Below are 23386 nucleotides of genomic sequence, written 5' to 3' on the forward strand. Positions count from 1 at the left end.
ATGATCTCCTGAGGTCCCTTCCAACTCAAGTATTCTATGATTCCCTTTCTAAACCCCCATTTTTCCAGTAGCTTACAACTTAGCTTTCACCTTTTGGGCTTAAATTTTCCAGGCCTTGGAATGTTTGAGCAAATGCTTCTCAGCCATTTTTCAGAATGAAGAAGGGGAGGGAAAAAAACACTTTTCTAATTATTTAAAAAAATATATAGTATGACTCTTTTTGAACGCCACTAATGCCAAAGTGTGGGTGGGGTGGGGAGTGAAAGCAGAAAGGGACGATTTGGCAGGGAAATACCCCATAGGAGAAGAAGTGTCATTCAGTGTCCCTGTGGAAACCTGCTTGGATTTGGAAGGGTGCTAAGGGTGTGAAAATGCTGATTGTGCTCACGCAGTGTTTAAACTGTAATAGTGTTTTTCAGCATCTTCCCAAAGAGAGAGAACGACACTGCATGTGCACGTGTAACTGATGTGGTCAGAAAATGTTGGGGTTTTTTTCACCACAGACAATTTTGATTTTAATTTTTGTTATTTATTGTTATATATGTATTTATTTGGTAAGAAAATTGAAAACCCTGAAAACCAAAAATATTTCAGCCATTTTTGGCTGAAAATTTTTTGCATTACACTTTTTTGGGTGAAGACTTTCAGTCAGAAACTGTCAAAAACATGTGGGTTACAGCCAAAACTTTTGGTTTGGGGACTTTTAGGCATCTCTGATGAAAATTAGAAAGTTTTTGAGGAAAGAAGGTGCTTTCTGCAATAAAATTGTGTTTAGATGAGAACCCAGTTTTCTGTCGGGGAGAAAAAAGTTTTGATGGAAAATTTTTGACCAGCCTTAATCTGTAACCCAAACTGTTAGACTGTAGGGTTTTGTTTCCCTCTAGCAGCTGGGCAAAGACCCATGTTGTTGCTTTGGGTTACACATGTGCAGCTACTTTAGGATTGTAGTAAAAATGCAGCGCACAGTGTCTCTTTCAAGTGCTGGAGGAAATGGGTGAAAAAGTATAGTTATGGATCCTAGGCGCTCTGTCCCCCTCTAGTGGCACCTAGACCAGCTAGGCATTGATGAGTCTGCTACAGCCTTGGCTAAAAGGCTTGTCTTTTAGCTCATGCAGTAGAGAGAGGCTCATGTATTAAGCTTCAGAAGTCCCAGGTTTGATCCCAGCCGATGACAACTGGGGTCTGTTGGCATTACAGTTATACAATATCCTCTACGTGGCTAGACCATAATCCAATCCAAACTCTGCTGGAGGGGTGAGATTGTCTGGGAAAATGCCATCAAACTGGATAAAAAATGCAATATAAGGACATCTCTATTAAGGGCAATGGTGAAGGAACAACCCAGAAGAGTAACACTGTAATGGATCCCATCCTTCCTTTGGGGGTAGCAGCGGAGGGCTGGAATTGTGGGGCAATGGGGGAGCATGGAAATAATAGAAGGGCTACTACACATTAGGTTACCTGAATGGATTTAGCTTTGGAATGATTTCAGAAGCAAAGGTCTCTCCCTCTCTCATCTCAGTTAAGAGCTCTACTCCTTAGTCGCTGCAGGGCACAGAACGTGCATCATTATTTGCAACTAAATGCTTTTACCTTTCTTTGATTTCTCTGTCTAAAGGTGGGCCTTAATGTTCTGGTTCAGAGAGCAAACAAGTTTACGCCAGCCACCCGTCTCCTGATCCAGAGGTTTGTGCCATTCCCTGCTGTAGGTAAGACATGATCTACTTCTGCACACTCTGAGTGTGTGATACAGCCCTAAGCATGGATTTAATGCTGTTGAAGCCTACAGGTAGCTTCTGCCTTTGTGATTTATACCGTGGCCTGAACACCAAGCTGGCAGCACTGCAAGATGTAACCCGTGGCTGAGATGTTGTTATCCTAAATAAAATATAGGATTGAAATTCACTGTTTCAGTGGGAATAACCCATGTGGGCCACTCATACTGTCAGAGAGAGGACTGGACAATGCAGACTCTTTAGAAGACTGTTCATTCCTTGGGTAGTAACCATAGCCTGGGCTGAATAAACTCCTAGGCTCTGGTGTTTGATTTGGTTATATCCAAATTAACAAGCAGTACTCACCAGAGTATTGCTACTCTGAAACCTAACAAGAAGTTGTTATCCTGAAATGTTTTAGTCAATATCTTGGAGACATAACATAAACCTTTAGCAAGATGAAATGGGCATATTTGTAGTCACACAGGAAGTGAGTTTTGAGGACCCTGCCTGGAGTGCAGAAATTTGCATGCTGTGCAGTTATTGAAAGCAGTGACTGTGATACGCCGGTACTCTGCTAGCTAAGACCAGCCTATTCCAGTATACAATAGAATAGCTGTTGGCCTCTCCCATTAGACATCAGTGTTCAGTCTGAATGAAGGTAGTAAGACCTTGCTGTTAACACAGTAGCTACTTGCTTCTGGAGATCTGGGTTCAAACATGGTGTAGATTCCAAGTGAAATGAGTTTGATGGTCTTAAGCTACTCTCTGGTGGTTTCAGAATCACATTAAAATATCCCCTGCATAATGTGCCATTCTTCAACCTCTATAACCTCTGAATCAGAAGTGCCGGAACATTGGATTTTAAATCTGAGGTGCACTGACAAATATTATGTGAAGAGGCTATCTGGTTTGCTGACTGTCTGTCAGTCCCATCAGCTTCTTGCTTTTGAGAACACTAAAATTTACTCCAAAAGCAGAGGGGAAAAAATGTGTGCATGCAAGGACTAATATCGTCTGTTTGCAGCAAGATCTGGTTATCGTAAATTCAGTAAAAGGGGCTGCTGCACAAAATCCCAGGCTGCAAGGTCAGATTATGGCCAGATTGACAAATGTATTTAAGCACCTAAAGATGCAGATAGCTGCCAAGATGTACAAGAGCACCTGAGCCAATTAGGGACCTAACTCCACTGAAAGTCAATGAGACTTAGACACCTTGACTTAGGGACTCAATGAATTAAATAAATAAAAGGTTAAATTGTTGGGGTTTAATTTTTTTTAACTATTTGAAGAACTATTTGAAGCTGGGTGCACAAAAAGTCAGCCCCCCAGAATCAAGGGCCAGTTTTGGAATTGATGTCCTTTACCTTAGCTTCCTAGTCTGTAAATTGGGAATATAGAAAGTAACCTCTTCAGGGCAAGGACTCTGTCAGTTTGGTCTGTGAGGTGCCTCGCACACTTTGATTGCTGCAAAAAATAATAAATATTCTTACCTCTCTCTCAGGAGTATTCTGAAGATTAATGTTCATAGTGCACTTTAAACCTGAAAAGCTTGGTGTAAACTGTTACAAAGGGTACAAGTTCTTGTTTTTCTCTGTATAGACTGAGTAGCCAAACTTACTGACACTCCGAGCTGCATCCAATAAGCTTCAAAAGTCCAAGAGTTGCCAGACATCCACAGCCTTGACACACGCATTTTGAAAAATATTAACATCCTACTTACTGTATCACGGCTTGTCATAAACAGATAGCTAAGGGTTAATGTTTCTTTTACCTGTAAAGGGTTAACAAAGGGAACCACACACCTGACCAGAGGACCAATCAGGAAACCGGATTTTTCAAAGCTCAGGGAGGGAATTTTTGGGTGTGTGTCTTTTGTCTGTGTCTCTGTTCTGTGCTCTCTCGGCTATGAGAGTGATTTCTATCTCCAGGCTTTTCTAATCTTCTGTTTCCAAGTGTAAGTACAAAAGGTAGAAGACAATAGGTTTTTATATTGTTTTTGTATTTACATGTGTGTAGTTTGCTGGAATGTTTTAAATTGTATATCTTTTTGGATAAGGCTGTTTATTCATTTTTCTTTTAAGCAATTGACCCTGTATATTGTCAACCTTGATACAGAGACCAGTTTTATGTCTTTTTCTTTCTTTTTATATAAAGCTTTCTTTTTAAAACTTGTTGGATTTTCTTTTCTAGTTGAGGCTCAGGGGGATAGGAATCTCTGTGCCAGGGTTACGGTCTCTCTCAGGGAAAGACTGGGAGGGGGAAATCTCTTTGTGTCAGAGTTGCAAAGCTTACCTTTGCAGGGACTCTGACTGAGGGTGAAAGAAACTGGATCTCTCTGTTTTGCATTTCAAGGAATTGAAATAGGGTGATCGTCCAGGGCCATCCAGGGAGGGGAAGCCGGGGAGGAAATAAAGAGGAGACAAGGGGAGGGGGTTATTTCCCTTTGTTGTAGACTCAGGGCATCTGAGTCTTGGGGTCCCCCAGGGAAGGTTTGGGGAGACCAGAGTGAGGCAGGCACTGATTCCTGTCTGGTGGCAGCGCTATCAGATCTAAGCTGGTAATTAAGCTTGGAGGGTTCATGCAGGCACCCACATTTTGGACGCTAAGGTTCAGAATTGGGACTTGACACACACATTTTGAAAAATATTAACATCCTACTTACTGTATCACGGCTAGTTAGTGCTAGAGCTGGAGGCCTGGCGGGTCCCCATCCTGGCTGTAAGTCTTTGGCAAACCAGCTGATATGTTGTCAAGGCAGAATGGAGGAGCGGCGGGGGGGTGGGGCTAGGGGTTTCTGCCCTGCGAGGAGGAGGGTTTTGGGGCTTCAACCACATGGGGTGCATCTGCCAGGTCTTGGGGCTGAAGCGCCATTCCTGGTGCGCCTTGCAGGGCTGAAGCCCCGAGCCCCACCACAGGGCAGAAACCCCGAGCTCCCCCTGAGTCCGGTTGGCAGGGGGAGGGGCAGGAGGGGCTCTGCAAGCTGCACTTGAACTGTAAAGAAGCCACGTGTTGTTTGTGAGCTGCAGTATCGCTGTCCCTGCCATATGGCGGCTGCTGCTGCTTCTTTTTTTTAATTATTTTTCCCTTTTCATCCATGGCAAGGGTGACTAATTTCAGACTCTCAAAAGGTGAAAACAATTATGGATGTCTGTATTGGTGGGTATTTTTAACTGATTGTTTGTCTTATTGAGTGATAGGAATGATGCATATGGGGGTGGTGTGTCTCTGCTGCAAACATTTTAACTGTTTATTAAATCCCTCATCATGCATCATTACTTAAGCACCTGCAAAAAGCCATTTGCAGTGTGTCCCTCTCTGCCATCTCTCTACTCTAATCTAAGCTAGTCTGTCTAGGAATTTCTGCTGCAGCTAGTGTTTGTGTGTCTCACTAGCACTGAAAGGAGTATGTCACGTTCTTTGTACCTCTCCAAGGAGAGTTTCATGGCTTTGATGTATTGAAGTTTGTTATTTGGAGAAGCGGGTTCTGCGGTTCATTATAGAGGCTTTGAGATTCATGGTCGTTGTCTTTCCTGGAAACGGGTCCCACAGCTGTGGGCCTGCTGAAGAGAAAGCTGCTGTTCACCAGTCTTGCTCTTCGGTGAACTGGGAATCAACTAACCAGCAGTAACACCCTTTTGTAGACAAGTCTCCTGAAGCTGACAGTGTAATTATGCCAGTGGAACGTAGCTGTTGTAGGAGGTCATGATATTGGAGAGTAAGACGCTCCATTGGGTGGGTTGGGCTAATCCTGTGGAAGGCATTGAAAGTAAAGACCATGAATATTAGTCTTTAAACACCCACATGCAAGGATTCAATCCTGTGAGGCAGTGAGCTCCTTCCATGAGGTACTGGGGGTCATCATCTTCTGTTGGAAGTTAATGGGAGTTCAAGTCACTCAGCACCTTGCAGAATCAGGCCCTCTGAGTGGTGCACAGGCTAGAGGCTGACCCTCTGTGTAGGAATAAATTTCACCCTGGAGACTAGAGCTGAGCAAATTATTCATTATAAAGTATCTGATGGATTTTGTATATTACTCAAATTATTTTAGAGAGAAAAGGTGGGTGAGGTAATATCTTATATTGGACCAACTTCTGTTGGTGAGAAAGACAAGTTTTCAAGCTACACAGAGCTGCTCTTCAGGTCTGGGAAAGGTACTGGGAGTGTCACAGCTAAATGCAAGGTGGAACAGATTGTTTAGCATAAGGAGTTGGCACATATTCTGGATCGTTCAAGGGAAGTGCCCTGTCAAGACCCCTGCAGTTATAGGACAAAAAAGGTTGTTAGTGGGTTACAGGTTGTTGTAATAAACCATAAATCCAGTGTCTCTGTTCAGTTCACAATTTTTAGTGTCTAGCAAAGTTACGAATTTAAGCTCCCAGGCTCATCTTTTAAAGGTGCGCAGGTTTCTTCTGAGGCTGAGGGCTGAGAGGCCAGATATGGAGTGATTGCTTTGTGAAAAATGTCCACCCACAGGTGACAGTGGTTTTGCGTTTTATCATTTTCCTGTGTGAGTTCATTTGAGACTGTCTGTCTGATTTCACCCATGTAGTTGTTATTAGGGCTTTTAGTGCACTGAATGAGGTACATCACATGTTGGGATAGGCATGTGTAGGAGCCATGGATCTTGAAAGATGTAGGGGGGGACAGGGAGGTGTTGATCATTGTAACAGTGGAGACACGGCTGCAGATTTTGCTTCTGTTGTTCTGGCAGGGTCTGGTGCTGCTTTGATTTGGTGTATCCTGATCTGTGGGGAGCTTGCTTCTGATGATGAGCATGGAGAGGTTGGGGGGTTGTTTTACGGTCCAATAAAATATATTACCTCTCCCACCTTGTCTCGCTAATATCCTAGGGCCATCACGGCTACAGTAATATACATACAACACTAAAACAATTTAATGTATTCATTATTCAAAACTCACTGATTTCTTTAGTGAATGATTCTTGGTCAGCAGCTTGATCAGGAATTGCACATTTTGAAATCAAGTATACAATTCACACTTAGCTACCAGCTGCTATTTGAGTATGCAGTCGCAGTGTTCACTTCCACAAGTGATCCTGCTAGTGAAGCTTGAATGATTGTGGAAAGTGAACACGCCGGGGTTATGAATACAGTTGGCTGAATTACTATACATAGCCTTACCCACTCCTTACTGAGCAGTACTTGAGTCAGATCGTTCTCTTGCATCACAGATTTCCATATCAGTAATGCTCCTCCTGCACTGGCAAATGAGAAGAATAGAGTTCCCCCTAGTGCACTATTGCTATAGAAGGCAGAGGGACGTCTTGTATGAATCACTGAGAATTGCCGCAGGAAGTGACAAAGCAGCATCCCAGCACAGGAATTCATAGCAAAGCTGTTTACAAAAGCTACATTGAAACTGGACAGTCATTTATCTAAGTGCAGTTTCCATTGTAAGGCAGTTGAAATAATAATAAATATTGACTGAACATAGAAATTCTGAATCCGAAAGCATTTGATTTTTAAGATATTTAGTGATGCACGGTTTGAATCAGAAACAGAATCAAGTCCTTAAACCAGCAATAGAACCATTTTTTTACAATAAAAATGGATAAAAATATTTTTCCTGCAAAAATGCAGACTTAAAAGAACTGCTTCTTAAGAAGCCCAGAATTGTGTGAATAATTGTTACAACTTTACCCGTAACTGTGAGTTTTGGGGTGCAAATTGAAACCATTGTACAGTAGATCGTTTAAATATTCTATGCTCTGAGACCCCCAGAACTGTAGGACAAAAGTGTTGAATGTATGGTATCGTTCCTCAGATCAGTCTTACATGGCCACTTTTTCTAGATCACTTGGGTAAAAAATTATTCCTGAGTATTTTAAAGGACTAATCACCAGTCATTAGCCATTTCTGACTTGGATAATGATTAATAAAGCAATTCCACACATTTAATGAACCTTTTTCTATTTCTGTTGTGGAACTTTAAAGTGCTAACTCTTCAGGGCTCAGTTCATTTAAAATTTTTTTTTGCCCAAGCTTGATTCTGCTGCTGACTGATTCAAAGAATTTCATCACTCCTTCAGACCACTGCAAAGTAAGCACAGCAGCCGGATCCTCAAAAGTATTTAGGTTCCTAACTCCCATTGATCTCAATGTGAGTTAAGTGCCTAAATATTTTTGAGGATCTGGGCCATAGTGGCTGGTAAGATTTCACTTTTGCCTTTGCCTAGTTTGCTCAGTGTGAAACACATAAAGCCATACTTCTAAAGGGCAATTCGCCCTGCCCAGGCTCCATTTGTGTACACCAGCTTTGTGCATGCAAGTTACTTGCACACACAGCTTTTGTGCACAGTCACTTCTTTGTGCAAATGATAGGACTTGCATGTGCAAGATATGGAATTGGATTGTTAGCTAATGCAGAGCACAAAGCAACGATCTTATACACCTCTGTCCCAATATAATGCTGTCCTCGGGAGCCAAAAAATCTTAGTGCATTATAGGTGAAACTGCGTTATATTGAACTTGCTTTGATCCACTGGAGGTCCCCCCACTCCCCGGAGTGCTGCTTTACCGTGTTATATCCAAATTTCGTGTTATATCGGGTCGCTTTATGTTGGGGTAGTGGTGTACACTCTTGTCTGTCTGCTCCACATAAAAAGATAGTTGCCTATGTGTTGGATCACATGCAATTTTCAGGTGTCCTCTTTGGTCACCTGAGGGTAGAACATGTTGCAGTAATCTAGTTTGATGTGACAAAGCATGAATAGCTATGTTTGTGTCTGAGAGATAAGATCACAGCCTCCTGGCCAGCCAAAGAAGGCCTCTCTGGCCACTTTGGTATCTGGGTGTGCATAAGTCTATTGTATCCACATGTGATGAATCCAATAGAACTCTAAGCTTGTACAGGACACCTGAAGTAGGCAAGATGGTTTCTGTGCAGGTTGTGATCACACTTCCTGTTAGTTCTCGTTAAATGATAAGAGAAGAAAGCACTGTTGAACCTGGATTGGCTGCAGCTTCATCAGGCTGTGGTGTCCACCAGGATAAGGGTGGAAGTAAATACTGCACAGTATTGCACAAGGTGTGCGATCTTTTACTGACTTACATTGAGATGAGTTGGAACGTCCCAGACAAGTGCTTTCACCAGCAGGCCCTTGGCTCTTCTGGGGTGGGGGCTCTCTCTCTCTTTCTCAATGACATTTTCATCAAAAATGATAATGATTCCACAAAATGTTTCGGTTCTAATGAAAAAAGTTTCATCTAAAAATTCCTAATCAGCTCTAGTTCTGATCCAAAGAACATATTAACTTGCCTCCTCTGACATCAGCCAGCATGTCTTGTTTGACCGGGCTGCCCAAAGGGAAGTGTTATGTTAGACTAACACATATTACACTCCTTATTAATGTTTAATACATATGCATCATCTTTCTCCAAATATCTCAAAGCTTTTTACAAAAGTGATCATGATCCTTGTTTTACAGATGGGGAAACTGAGTCACGGAGAGGTCACACAGTGGATCAGTGGCAGCAGAACTGGGAGCAGAAGCTTGGTCTTCTGCCTCAAAGTTCTCTGATCTAATCAGCAAACAATGCTGCTTTCCTCTGGCACTGTAGTGTCATCCTCCCAAACCGTGTGTGTGTCTCCATGCAAGATAAATACATGATCACATGAATAGGATGTCAAAGTTGGAAAGTGAAGCACTCGGTGCTCATTGAGTGTGCAGGTCAGATGGTGTGCAGTGAATGAGGAAGCTATTCAACAGTTAGCTGTTATCCTGACTGTGCAGGGTGTTCTCCCTTTTTCATTCCTTGCACACTGTTCAGCTGCAGTGATTGAACAAGCCCTAGTCATTTCACCAGCCAGCCTGTACTGTGAGAGAGGCAGAGGTCCTGCAGGAAAAATAGCATGTAACCATGTAATTAGATTGTATTGTACAGCACACCCCAGAGGGGCAGAGTTAAGTTTGTATGGCTAATCTCAACTTTGGCATTTCCTGGCTTTAAGTGTTCCGTTCTTTATTTGCTTTAACATCGTTATTTGTAGTGTGTCCTAGGTTTTTTTAAATATATATAAAAATTAAAAACCAATATGATCTCCTGGAATTATTTGGTAGACAGCAGTTAAATGCTGTATCCTGCATAATCTTTTCATTCAGAGCCTCATTCAAAGCCCACTGAAGTCAGTTAGACCCAGATCCTCAAGAGTATTTAGGTGCCTAACTCCCTCTGAAGTCAGTGGGAGTTAGGCACCAAAATACCTTTGAGGATGTGAGCCTAACCACCATTGATTTCAGTGGGAGTTAGACACCTAAATATCTTTGAGGATCTGGGCTCCAGAACTTTTCCATTAACTTCAATGGCCTTTGGGTCAGTCCCTAAACAAAACAGGGTCTGCAGAGGTCTGCTTCATTCAGTATGCACATAAATAGATCCTATACAATCTCCTTCACCTCTTGCAGTGGCCCCCATGTGCAGAGCCCACATAATGCTGGGAGATTGCATAGTGAATTGTAATTTCCATTCACAAGCAGAGTGCTAATGGGAACACTGGGAAACTGTTGTTAAAAGGTCTGTTGTCTACTGACTTCCTGTGTAATCTTGGGCAGACCACTTGACTGCTTTAGGTCTCAGGTTTCCCCATCTGCAAAATGGGGGTGATGATACTCCCTTGCTTTTAAAAGGCACTTTGAGATCTAGGGGAGAAAAATGATATAGAACCGTTATATAATTATTTATCATGAAAATCCTTACCATGATGGTCATGCGGTTCTTTTTGTTTCAGATATGTATTCAGTGGGAAATTTTATCTTAACCATCCTTTTTTGTTTGGCTTCAAAATGGCATTAAAGATCGTGAGTAGATTGCAGAGCTACGTCTCAGACCAGGTTTGGATCAGAGCTGCATGTTACAAAATCTCTGCCACCAGGTGGTTCTATTTTTACATAGAGGTGTTAGGAAAAAGAGGTTAAGCTGGCATCAGAATTGATTGGGGACCCTAATTAATTTGTTTAGCCCTTAATTAATTCTCTAGTTCTTATTTTATTTGTGTACTGTCATGCTTAATTTTGTGCCAGGACATCAGGAAGCCTCCCACTAATTGCTGTTTGGTTGTTTTTGAGAGCTGGAAGTTATTGGTTTGGAGACCTGGGTAAACTGTTTAATTAAAAATCTGTCTTCATATTAACTTTCACTACCAGCCTTGAGAAATGAGCTAGATTTAACCTTGTGAAGATATGGGGCCAGATGCTGAGCTGATGTAAATTGGCATAGATCCACTAATGTCAATAGGGCTGCACCATCTTACACCAGCTGGGGGTCTGGCCCATTGACTTCAATGGAAATACTCTGATTTTTGCCAGCTGGGGATCTGGTCCTTTGATTTCACTGGGGGCTGTGCTGATTTACACCAGCCAGGCATCTGAACCATGTTGTTTTTCTCAGGGTGTTTATATGGAAATTCTCGTGTCAGAAAAATGAATTACTCTTGCTACCATCCTTAGTCTCTTTCAAAAGTGATGGAACTTCAGTAAAATGCATCCACCTCTAGGGTGGAAGGCAACCACTATCCTGTGTAGAGCAGTACACTTCACACCCTAGGTCGAGGAATTAAGATTTTGGCCAGAGTCACTGGGTATGTCTTCACTGCAGTTTACCTGGTTCTAGGTAACCAGGTATGGGAATTATAGCAGACTAAGAGTGTGAGTGTCCAACAGTTAAGCTACACTCAAATCACACCTGTGTAATCATGTCCACGCTGGTTCTGCAGTAACTCAGGTTAGGCACTAGAATTGCTGGGGGGATATTCCCTGTGTTTTAGTACTCCACTAAACTATGTCATTCTGTGAATCATTCTGCAATGTATTGTGGGAAAACTTACCTGTCTTTCTTGGGTCCCTGTGCAGAAGTCTGAGCTCAACAACACAGTAAATATAACCACTTCCAGATATGCACACTCCACACTGCTATTCACAGCCTGCGTTCCAACTGGTAGCAAGCGTGGATCCAGCCGATAACCCGTTCTAGCTGTCGGCATTAATGCAGCTCTCATTTCTGGGACACCAGACCCAATGCAAGGCATGAGATGCAGTGGAGGAAATTTAGGCAGTGGCTTGTTGCCTTCAGAAGGCGATGGCAGGCCTTGCTATGGAGATCATGCAGGAGGCATGCAGAGAAGGAGCAGTGGAAACAGCTGAGACAGGTTTTAATAGCTGTGGAATCTCACCATGGTGACTGGCAGTTCTGGAACAGGACCACAAATATCAAGCAGTGAAGTTACATTGTCCTGCAGACCTGAGGTGATCAGCTGTGACGCTAAATTTTCTGCAAGAGACAGGCCTCCTTTATGGATCTGTGTGAGGAGCTTGCCCTGGCCCTTCAGCCCCAGATCATGCGTATGAAGCTATCCGTACCACTCCAGAAGCAGGTTGTTATTGCAATCTGGAAGCTGCCTATTCTTAGACTGCTGCAGATCAGTGGCTAGCCAGTTTGGTATTGGCAAGTCAACTGCCAGTGCTGTGGTGGTGGTGACTTGTGACCCAGTTATTGTTGTGGTTTGTCCATAAGTGGTAAGGATTACTAATGTCCCCAAAATAATTATTGGCTGTGGGAGAATGGGGCTCCAGAACTGTCCTGGAGCCATGGATGGCACACATGTCCATGTCCATTGTCTGCCCCCCACAAGGTTCACATGAATACATCAACTGGAAAGGATACTACTTATTAATTTTGCAGACCTTGGTTGACCGCAGAAGGAGATTCATTTACATCAACATGGGACGTACCTCAGGGTGCATGACAGCAGGGTATTCCAGAGAAAAATTCCTGGGTGTTTTCAAATTTAGACAAGGAAGAACTTTCTTCCCTCCCAACAACATGGTTATCAGTGAGGTATCTCTGTCCACTGTTACTTTAGGGGGCCTGTGTTATTCTCTACTGCCTAGCTCATGAAGCTGTATCCTGATGTGAGAGCATCTGGCAGAAGAAGGTTTAATTACACACTGAACAGTTGCAGGAAGGTGGTGGAATATGACTTTGACTGACTAAATTGTTGGTGCTGTCTACAAACTATTTGGATGTCAATGCATGTAATGCCATTTGTGTTGTCAGAGCGTGCTGTGCACTGCGCAGCAGATGTGAGGACAGGGGGAGTGCTTTCACCAGGAGTGAGTCGAAGACCATACTAGTTTACAGACCCAGTGCAGTCAACCAGAAAGTCACAGGGGTTGGGTCCAGGGAAGCGAGGGAAGTAAGTGATGCCCTGCATGCCCACATTCTCGCTAGATGGGGGAAATGCTCTTATGTGGAGTTGTGATTCACCTGTTCTATACATATCAATTTATCTCTTGTCAGTCTGACTTGATAAAAGCTTTGATTTGAATTTTCTCTGTCTTTGTTTCCCAACACACCATTCGATTGTGCAAACAAATACTTTATTTGAAAACAACACAAGCACCCCAGCTGCTTCTGCATTAGGAAAAGGGCAAAATCTGTACTGGGCTGTAAACAACTAACAATATAGACAGTCAGGGCAATGTCACAGGAAATGGAATTGCACATTCTCCTCCTTGGATGCATCGGGATAGAATGAACAAATACATCTGCCTATGTACACTTCCACTCTATGAGTGCACTGATTGGCTCGTGCCCCAGCCAGAACTCTTCATTATCTGCATGATATGAAATAGAGTCCATTATCCTCATTTTACAAGTGGGGAAGCTGGGTCACAGAGAGGTTAAGTGACATACTTAAGGTCAGAGAACCTGTATTAGAGCTGAGAAGGAAACCCCAGTCTCACTCCTGTTCTCCGCTGCACTGTACTGATGGATTGACTGCATACTACGTTTATTGATAGAATCACTGTCTCCAAGAGATGGAGCTGGTTAGGAAATCGCCTTGTCACAAAACTTGGCATGAGTGAAATAAATAACAAACCAGGGAGTCCTTTTGGATTCCTAGCAGGATCATATTGTTTGATCCTGGAGGGATCCTGTTGCCCTCAGGGAGTTCCCAGGCTGGGAAAATATAACTCTTGTCTCCTCCTGTGAGCAGCTGATTGCAAATTTAATCCACTTGTTATTACAGGAAAAACATGCCCCCAAGTTTACTCAAGATCAATCATCCTTGTGGAGATCTCTGCTAGTGCATATCACAGTGTATCTTGTGTCCCCCACAGAAGTAATTTTGAACTTCCACTCTCCCTTCCTCCCCCAACCCTGCAAGGTATATATCAGGTTATTCTTTCAATAGCCATTTACAGCCTCAGTCTTCTTCCTCTCTCTTGCAAAAGTTAAACGGGAAGTTCTTGAAACTCAGTGTTTCCAGTTTAGCATTTTCAAGAGAGAACTGGAACAGATCACTGGCCCATAGAGTAGTGCTGAAAAGAAACTCAACCCAATGGTCCAAATTCATCCCAGGTGTAACTTCATCGGTCTATGGAACGTGGAAAGAGAGAGCTGGGTTCCAGAGACTCCAGGAACCTTTTATTAAAAGAAACAAAAATAATGTTTTAAACAGCTTTGCAGAATGGTTACAAATATGTACCAGCCCAGCCACAAACTCTGCTTTGCTGCCCTTCACCTTGGTGATATTGAAATAACTAGCGATATATTACATGCATGACTCGCCTCAGGTGAATGTGTGAGGTAGAATTTTGGGATGTGTGGGTTATAAGGCGTTTATTTAAAAATAGAGAAAAGAATCCAAATTCAGCTCTGAAGTAAGTGGCTGTAACTCCACCATAGTCTGCAGAGCTACTTGCATTTACACCAAGTCTGAATTTGAGCCCTTTTGTAGCCTTTTCCATGTTTTGCTCTCTGTTTCCCTCTCTGAAGTATTGTCTTAGTGGAAAGAAATGTTGCCTATAAAATCCATCTGGGTTTGGTGTTTAAGTGGGCGAAGAAATGCAGTCTGAAAAGGAAAGTAGCAACTGGCCTGAGACTTGGAGTCTGGGTTAGCTTGGATTTGAATTCAAACTCCCCCAAAATTTGGGCCCATTCGACAGATGATCTTGATCTGTGAAGATGAGAACTGTGACCTACGTGGATCAGCCATATGTGGTTACTATAGCGACAGATGTAAGAGGTTAATGCTTTTTGTTCCTGTGTAGCCTGCGGAGTCAGCACAGCTAAGGGAGAAGGAGTGGGATTCTATTCCTTCTTGTGCTTCATCAGCAGAATTGTCTACTAAGGCCTCAAATTAAGCACACATTTAAATGTTTAGCTGAGTTCAGGCCTAAGTGCCAATCAGTTATACGGGGGCAGTGAGGTTGCCTCGCTGTTGCTGGGGGCATAATGTAAAGCTGGGGGGTGACACAGGTGTCACTACAGGCAGAATTTTACCTTGATTACTGGGGATGATGTGCAAAAAGGATAGAAACCAGTTTGGCCTCCGAGGGCCTGATCCAAAACCCACTAAAGTCAATGGAAAGACTCCCCTATGCCAGCCCCTGAGACCTCAGGGTGAGTTTACAGGGCTGATGGTTAGCAAAAAATGTCTTTTTATTTGTAAATTGAGCCCACTGATTGATTTGATCTAGATCTGGGTATTATTTGAACTTCATACCGGAGGGCACCCACCCAGAGCTCTGAGATTTGATAGAGAAATTACTGTGAGACAGTAATCCCCACAATACCATTGTTTACTTAGTCACCTTTCAGAGTAGAACAGCACTTTAATGCTGCTGGCGTGTATTGTGAGTCAGCTCAGGAATTTTATTTCTGCTTGCTGGAGTGGCACTAATGCAGTGCAGGATTTTTTCACCTAAAAAGAAGCCTTTAAAGTTTCAAGATTTATGGCCACGTTGCGTTGTTTTTTTTCGGTTTGGGTTTTTGTTTTTAACCCAAATAGGAATTCCTCGAGGGTGTTTTTCTGTTTTTATTTAATCTCTTTAAACAACTCCATTTAGGCAGTGCAAAAGGACATATTCTCCATGTATAAAGACTTTCAACTCCCAGGTAAATGTGAAATACATATAAAATCAGAGGGGCATTGTAGGTGAAGTAATATCTTTTATTAGACCAACTTTCTGTTGGTGAGAGAGACAAGCCACACAGAACTCTTTTTCAGGTCTGGGAAAGGTACACTGAGTGTCACAGCACAATTCAAGGTGGAACAGATTGTTTAGTGTAAGTAGTTAGAACATATTGTGAGGGACAAGGCATCTGATGGATGATCAGCTTAGATCTTCATATTTGACCAGTACTTTGAACATATAAAGGGCTAAATATTATAAAAGATTGTCAACAAAGTAATTGACAGATAGGAACTTGTTCAGAATTAGGGAAAATCCTGTCACACCAGAATCTCTGTTTGAATCTGGTCCAGATTCCCTAAATACTATAAAGTTGATTGAGGGGTTCATGTGCTACAGGGACCATAGAAGTACCTTAGGTCAATTTCATAGCAATAAGGCAGATTTGGTTTGCTTTTACAGAATGAGCAGACAGTTTGCCCACCTTTGTTTCTTGCGCTGTGTACCTGGTAATCCACAAACGTTGGATTTTCACTTTTAAAATACTTTCATATACATTTAGTGCTGGTGAAGGGTGCTCAATTTATCACCCTGGAAACTGTGCCTCTGTTTATCCACAGAGCTGGTACAACACAGGCAGCCACCCTATCTCACCTATGTATGTCAAACCTGATCTTAACACACTTTATGAAGCTGGGAGAGTATCAGTGTCTCTGTTTCACGGAGGGAGAAACTAAGGTATACAGAAGCGATGTCACTTGCCCAAAGTCATACGGCAAGTCAGTGGCAGAACCAGGGACAGAGCCCAAGGCTCCTTTCATCTATTCTGGTGCCCTGCCCAGTGAAACAGACTAACTCCATTCGAGTTAATGGGAGTGTTGCCCAACTGAGGACTTCAGAGGTGGGATGAGCATGGTTATGTTTAGAATCTCGCCAGCATAGAACAGTGGCTTGTTTATAATGTATGTAGCAGGTAGGGTGACCAGATGTTCTGGTTTTATAGGGACAGTCCTGATATTCAGGGTTTTTTCTTATATGGGCGCCTGTTACCCTCAACCCTTTGTCCTGATTTTTCCCACCTGCTATCTGGTCACCCTAGTAGCAGAAAGGAAGTAAAACTTAGATTCTAAGTCTCTCTTCTTTCCTATTATGACATGGGACGGTTAGCGGCAGTTGGCATTATGGCTCCCCCTGCCTGGAAACAAAGAGGGAGAAGATTTATGAGCAAAACTCTGTGTCTAGAAACTGCTTTCTACCCCCTCTCCCTCCACTTCTCCTTCCAGTTGACCTGGAAGCATGGGGCCTTGGCCTCAGTCCTCCTGTCATGCCTCCTCCTTCCTAGATGAGTCTCAAAGCTGAAAACCAAGTTAAATAGCATAATTGCAAATGATCCTGAAAACCCTGAGACACATACATATACAGGGCAGAAGGGGAACTCCTGACCTGAGAAGTTGCAGAATGCTTAGAGCTTGGAAGTAGCTAGCAGAGCGTGTGTGTGTGTTGTGGCGGGGAGGGAAGGAGAGATTTGGTTCTTTCTGGAGGTCCACTTCCCCATAATAACTAATCATCCTAAAGTGAGAGATATCCCGGTGCCTTCGTTGTGTTGCCTCACACAACATGAGTGTTCTCAGGCCTCCTGCCACATAACTGTGCACTGTAATCCCAACCAGTACTCCAGCTCCTTAAATGTGTGTACACGCATGCAGTTTCCCTCCTATTCTGGAGTGTAAGCAGTGTGTGTTGACACAAATCAGCTTTCATTGCAGAGAGCTGCATTGCACCAGGGCATGCCCACCTGCCACTTGAAAAAAAAATTAAAAATTGGTTATACTAAATGAATTGACTTTAGTTAGTAAACATTATAACCCTTCAAGAGCTGCCGAAACATGCCTTTGGAAGGAGCTCATCAAATGAATAGTATTGTAAAACCAGACTGTTTTAATATCCTTTGCCTGATCCCATTCTCTTAGCTATGATCAGATTGACTGGTTGTTCCTATTTGTTAGTAGAGCCCAGGTGTACCCATCAGGGCCTCACTGCTGTGCGTTGTACAGAAACTGGGGAGAGAGAAGGGGACAGATCCCTTAGCTGGTGTAAATCAGCTTAGCTCCCTTGAAGTCAGTGGAGTTCTGCTGATTTACACCAGCAGAGGATCTGGCCCATGTAATAAAAAGACAGGCCCAGATCCTCAGAGGTATTTAGGCTCCTAACTTTCTTTGAAATCAATGAAGCCTAAATAGCTTTGAAGATCTGGGCCATCGTTCCCATCCCAGAGAGCTCTCTAGGCGAATGAGACAGGCAAGTCGGGACAAGATAATAGTAGAGCAGGCAGATTGGTATAAGTAATAAATTCTGCTATCTAGTCGTTGTCCGCAGGTCTGGTTTTGTGGGCGCCATGACAGAGGTGAGTGAAGGAAGGGTTTGAAAGAGGATAAGATGGGAAACTTTTCCACTGCATGAGGCCTAGGGTGGGAGAGAGGACGACGGTGCTTGGAGAGAAATGGACTAACAGATGGGGAAAGCCAGCATTGCAAAGCAAAGTTGACAACTTGCTAGGAAAAAGTTGCTGACATATTGAGCAGGGTTGTGTAGTGAAGGGCCTTATTGGTAAAAAAGTGACGTTTGTGTTTGATGCACTGGAAAAGGGACTCCACAAAAGGGTGATATGGCCAGAGCCACAAGCCAGTTGGCTGAGGCTAGCAGCAGCATTCGGAGTGGAACTGAGATCAGAGCAAGATTACAGTAGTCAAGACTAATGAGGAAGGAAGTTATTTCCAAAGAATTCCAGTGCAGAGACCTAATCAGCCATGAATCTCAGCAGAGGGCAGCTCTCTTAGGCCAGGTCTGAGCCGCACAACTGGAGTGGACTTGGAAGTAGAGGCTAAATATTGATTGAAAATGGAGGGAATTCGCAAAGGCACTGGTGGTTCATAGTCTAGTTGGAAAGATAACTCATTAAAGTGTCAAGCAAGTAGCTCTCTTTAAGAAAGAAAGAGAGAAAGAAAGAGAAAGAAAGAAAGAAAACCAAATCTAAGCAGCTATTTTCCCCTTAATGTTGCCACCCCATGATGGGAGTTCAACAGGAACAGGTTTTACAACAGCATGTGTTAATGAAGCTGCTTCTAATTAGATTCTACAAAACTTTGTATGCACTGTTAAGAGCTGAATGCAGCGCTGATGTAAAACATCTGGATTTTGTTCCCACGGCTCAATGAAATCATTTTCAACAGGTTTCTGTCATGCCTGCAAACGTTTATTGGTGCCTGAAGAATTTGTGTCTGTCAAGCTGTCCTTGGGGTAGATTAAGGGAGACTTCTTGGGATCTTGAGTCTGCGGTCAAAAGGACCCGTCATGGATCACTGACTCACCCATGGAGTAGCAGGCAATGATGTAGCACATAGCTGCTTAATGCCATTCTGGGGTGAGCTGCTCTGGGAGGTTGGTGAGGGTGTGTAGGAGGTAGGATGAGAAGAGGGATTTCAATAGAGGAGGGGCAGTCATCATATGAAAGAGAGTTTTGGGAAGTCTGAAAATGTTGGGGTTTCCAAGCCCCGTTTTGCCTCAATCCACCTCTGACTGTGACAACAAATTGCCTGGGCAGTCAAAGCACATGATATCGACGTATTCTCCTCCTCTACGTAATCATGTATAACTCTCATTACAATATCAGCCCTCCATCCTCCAAAATCCCTTTGGGGTCCAATTCTACTCTCAGTTGCAGCGGAGCCAAAGCAGAGTGGAATGGAGGTTACTGAGAGCAGAAGGTGGCTGTTTGATTTTTAAATAGGGGCTGCAGCCTGCCCCAGTATCCTGTGAAACCTGATGGAGGGATTACTGACCACTGTGCTTTTCTCACCCTCAGCTAGTGCCAATATCTGCAATGTTGTCCTGATGAGGCACACAGAGCTGAAAGAAGGGATTGACGTCCTGGACAGTAACGGAAACATGGTCGGATCTTCCAGAATTGCTGCCAAACATGTATGTACCTGCGGGCTTCCCTGGAGCACACACATACGCAGCTGGCCTTTAGGCCCCAGGAGGCCCATGGCCATGGGAACCCCTGGTTTGGATGAGCTAGAAACAAAGGAGAATCTCAACGGTCATTTAGAAAACTGGAACAGCCTAGTCCTTATCGATCATCCAAGATAAATCAGGCTATGGTGGTTAATTACCTGCTTTACTCAGTGTGCGCTCAGAAATCTGGGGCTTTGGTGCACACAAAAATGTACAGGTAACAGATCCGGGGTACAGTTGGGCTAGAAGCTGCTTTTGAGTATTTGACCCAGAATGCCTGGTTTAGTCAAGCAAGATTAATCGTGGCGTAAGAGTGGTAGAAACTCTTATTTTAAATGTTAGCTATGATTCTGTTTACTGTGTGGCCAGTCTAGCAGCAAAAGGCAGAATGAGATCCAGTGGGTGAAGCTAGACAAATTCAGATAAGAATGTATGGAGCAGATTTTTAACAGTGGTCACTGGATCGACTTCACTAGGTCTGTGGTTGATTCTTCAGCACTTGAAGTCTTAAATCAAGACCAGTCATTTTTCTAAAAGATATGATACAGCTCCACCGGAAGTTATGGGCTTGATGAAGGAATGGGCATGTTATGCGGAACGTTAGATCTGATGATCATAATGCTCTCTTCTGGGCTCAAAAACCTCCGAATTCTTTTAAGTGAGAACCTATTGTTCTTCCCCCGCCCGCCACCCCTCCGCTGTCAGTCTGAGGATTTCACTGTGGAAGCTGTAAGCAGTTGACATTGAGTATGAGGCAGAGATAACAGACACCTTTTTACAAATGAGATAAACTTAGTTTGCCAGCTGAATAGCAATTTAACCCGCCCTGTGCCAAATGACATTAACAACCATCAACCAAACCTTTCTAAGGAGACCCCAGCTGTTTTTATTCTCTTGCTAACACCTGGTTTGTTCCTGCCCCCCAACCTTCTGAATTCTGCCATATGCTCATGACTATATTATGACTTCCCAGTTTTTTCTGTTCTTGAATAGCTTTGTCTCCAGAGCTTTGTCTGATTGTCTAATTGAACCGGGTTGTTTTCTAGTGGGTTTTAATCTGAAAGGTAAAGTGTGCAGAGGCACAAATCCAGGCAGTGGAGCTCATAATAGAGTCCTTGGCACTTGGCACGCCTTCTGTCCAAGGCTCTTAAAACAGTTACAGAGAGTAACTAATTCAGCCTCTCAGCTGCCTGCAAGGAATGGTGAGTGACTGTTAATATCGCCATGTTACTGAAGGGGAAACTAAGGCACAGAGCTGTTAAGCAGTTTGCTGAAGGTCTCAGAAGCAATTGGTATCAGAGCTGAACCAGATTTCCTGACCCACCCTCACCCCATCCCTAATCCAAGACCTCCGTGTCCTAATGTCTGGCCAAATGGCTCAGGCCCAGATCCTGTAAGGTAGCTGGGTTCCTAACTTCCATTGATTCAATGGGAGCGAGGCATGTAAAAATCATTGAGAACCTGGGCTTAAATGGTTACCTGGCAGCACATTTTGAGTGACGTGTGAATGGCATTTTTATCTGTGCAGGAAGATGACGATCAGTGAAAAACCTTGTCGGGGGGCGGGGGGGGGTTACCTTTGCTGCCCTATGCTGCTGCTCTGTCTCTGGGTGGGGTTCTGCACTCCCACTACTCAACTGCTATGGGTGTCACCTCACACATCTTGCCAGGTAGCTGCACTGTCCCTCTGTCCTCCTTCCAGCCAGCAGTAGCCACTGGGCTCTACTCTTACTGGGCAGCTTAGCCACACACCCCCATCTCCAGTGTTTAGATCAGGGGTTCTCAAACTGTGGGTTGGGACCCCTCAGGGGGTCACAAGGTTTTTACATGGGGGGTCGCGAGCTGTCAGCCTCCACCCCAAACCCCGCTTTGCATCCAGCATTTATAATAGTGTTAAACATATAAAAAGGTGTTTTTAATGTATAAAGGGGGTCACACTCAGGCTTGCTCTGTGAAAGTGGTCACCAGTACAAAAGTCTGAGAACTACTGGTTTAGATTTCTCAGTTACCCTCCTCGCAGCTCTGCATATGCAACTTGCTTCCTCCGCCAGTCTGTTCCTGTCAGCACTTGATTGTCTCCCTCACCTCCTGACTGCACCCCTCCCAGCACCCCATCACTCAGCGTTAGCCCTGTGTCCTCCTTGTTTCACCACCCAACCTCCAGATTCACACCGGTTCACCCCCCAAGCTTTCCATCAATTCACCTCATCCCCCTCCCTTCTTTCAGCACGACCTGTGTCATCCGCTGTCCCTCAGCCAGTGAAAGCAGATACAGCCTCACCCTCTCCAGCTCTGCTCCCCTCATCCCTTTCAGGGACAGTTCGGAGTAGGGGAGAGAGGAGCATCCACATTCCCTCTCCCACCAACAGCTCTGCTTCTCTGAGTTATGTGGAGAGCACATCCTGAGCTCTGAGCCCTTGGCTACCAAACAGCAGTCTAGTACTTCAGGAGTTTATTGCTAAAATCATAGACAGTAAATGTTAGAGCCTGATTCAGTGACAGAGTGCATTGGAGGTGGTTGAGGTATTGGACTAGGACTCAGAAGAACTAGGTTTAATTCCTGGCTCTGTTGCATGCTCCTTGTGTGACTTTGGGCAAATCATGTTATCTCTGTGTGCCTCAGTTTCCCCATCTGTAAAGTGGGGATGATTGTACTTTCTGACCTCCCGGGTTCATGTGAGGATACAATGATCAATGTAGGTGAGGGGCTCAAGTGCTCTATGATGAGATAGATCATAGAATCATAGGAATGTAGGGTGGAACAGACTTTGAGAGGTGATCTAGGCTAGCCCACTGCTCCGATGCATGATGAAGTAAACCTAGGCTGTCCCCAAAAGGTGTTTAGCCAAATTGCTCTTAAAAACCTCCAGTGACAGGGATTCTGCAACCTCCCTTGGAAACCTGTTCCAAAACTACCCTTAGAGTTGAAGAGTTTTTCTTAATATTTAACCTAAATTTCCCTTGCTGCAGATGAAGCCCATGACTTCTTGTCTTACCTTCAGTGGGCGTGGAGAACAATTGATCACCGTCCTCTTTATAAGAGCCCTTAACACATTTGAAAACTGTCAGGTCCCCCTCAGTCTTCTTTGCTCAGGACTAAACATACCCAGTTTTTTAAATCTGGCCTCACAGGTCAAGTTTTCTAAATCTGTTATCATTTCTTGTTGCTCTTCTCTGAACTCTCTCCAGAGTTTATCCACGTCTTCCCTAAAGTGTGGTACCCAGAACTGGACGCAGTACTCCATCTGAGGCCTCATCTGTGCTGAACAGCATGGGATAGTTACCTCTCGCGTCTTACCAGTGGCACTCCTCTGAATACACCCCAGAATATTAGCCCTTTTTGCAATGCATCACATTGCTGACACACATTCATAGATAGAATGTTACATTATTTATTACATGCACAGGGCCATGCCCCACTCTCGTTTATATCAGAGTTACTGTTGGTTTACACTTGCATGACTGAGCACAGATTCTGGCCCATAATTTGCAGCCACAACAGAGCAAGAAAAGAATATAGGTAAGAGAGGTAGGCATGAATTTTTCAGCAAATATATTTTTTTAATGAAAAATGCTGATTTATCAAAACCAAAACTGCTTGCCAAATTGAAACATTTTTGCAAAAAAAACTTTTGAAATTGTCAAAATGTTGCTTTTTGACATTTTCTGAAAGGGAAGTTGGGGTTTGAATGAAAGTGACTTTTTGTATACGTGTTTT

The 23386-nt window shown here is 43.6% G+C and overlaps 1 protein-coding gene across 2 annotated transcripts in view; it reads left to right on the top strand.

The window, feature by feature from the left end:
* The window catches only part of SFXN5 (sideroflexin 5), a 170450-nt gene that overhangs the window by 88431 nt on the left and 58633 nt on the right, over window positions 1–23386 (top strand). For both annotated transcript variants that reach the window (XM_032764857.2, XM_075066679.1), the window contains 2 exons: window positions 1619–1709; window positions 19517–19632. In XM_032764857.2, the coding sequence (XP_032620748.1) occupies window positions 1619–1709; window positions 19517–19632 (207 nt within the window). The remainder of the gene's footprint in view (window positions 1–1618; window positions 1710–19516; window positions 19633–23386) is intronic.

This window comes from Chelonoidis abingdonii, chromosome 5, assembly GCF_003597395.2.
Source record: "Chelonoidis abingdonii isolate Lonesome George chromosome 5, CheloAbing_2.0, whole genome shotgun sequence".
NCBI classification, from domain to species: domain Eukaryota; kingdom Metazoa; phylum Chordata; order Testudines; family Testudinidae; genus Chelonoidis; species Chelonoidis abingdonii.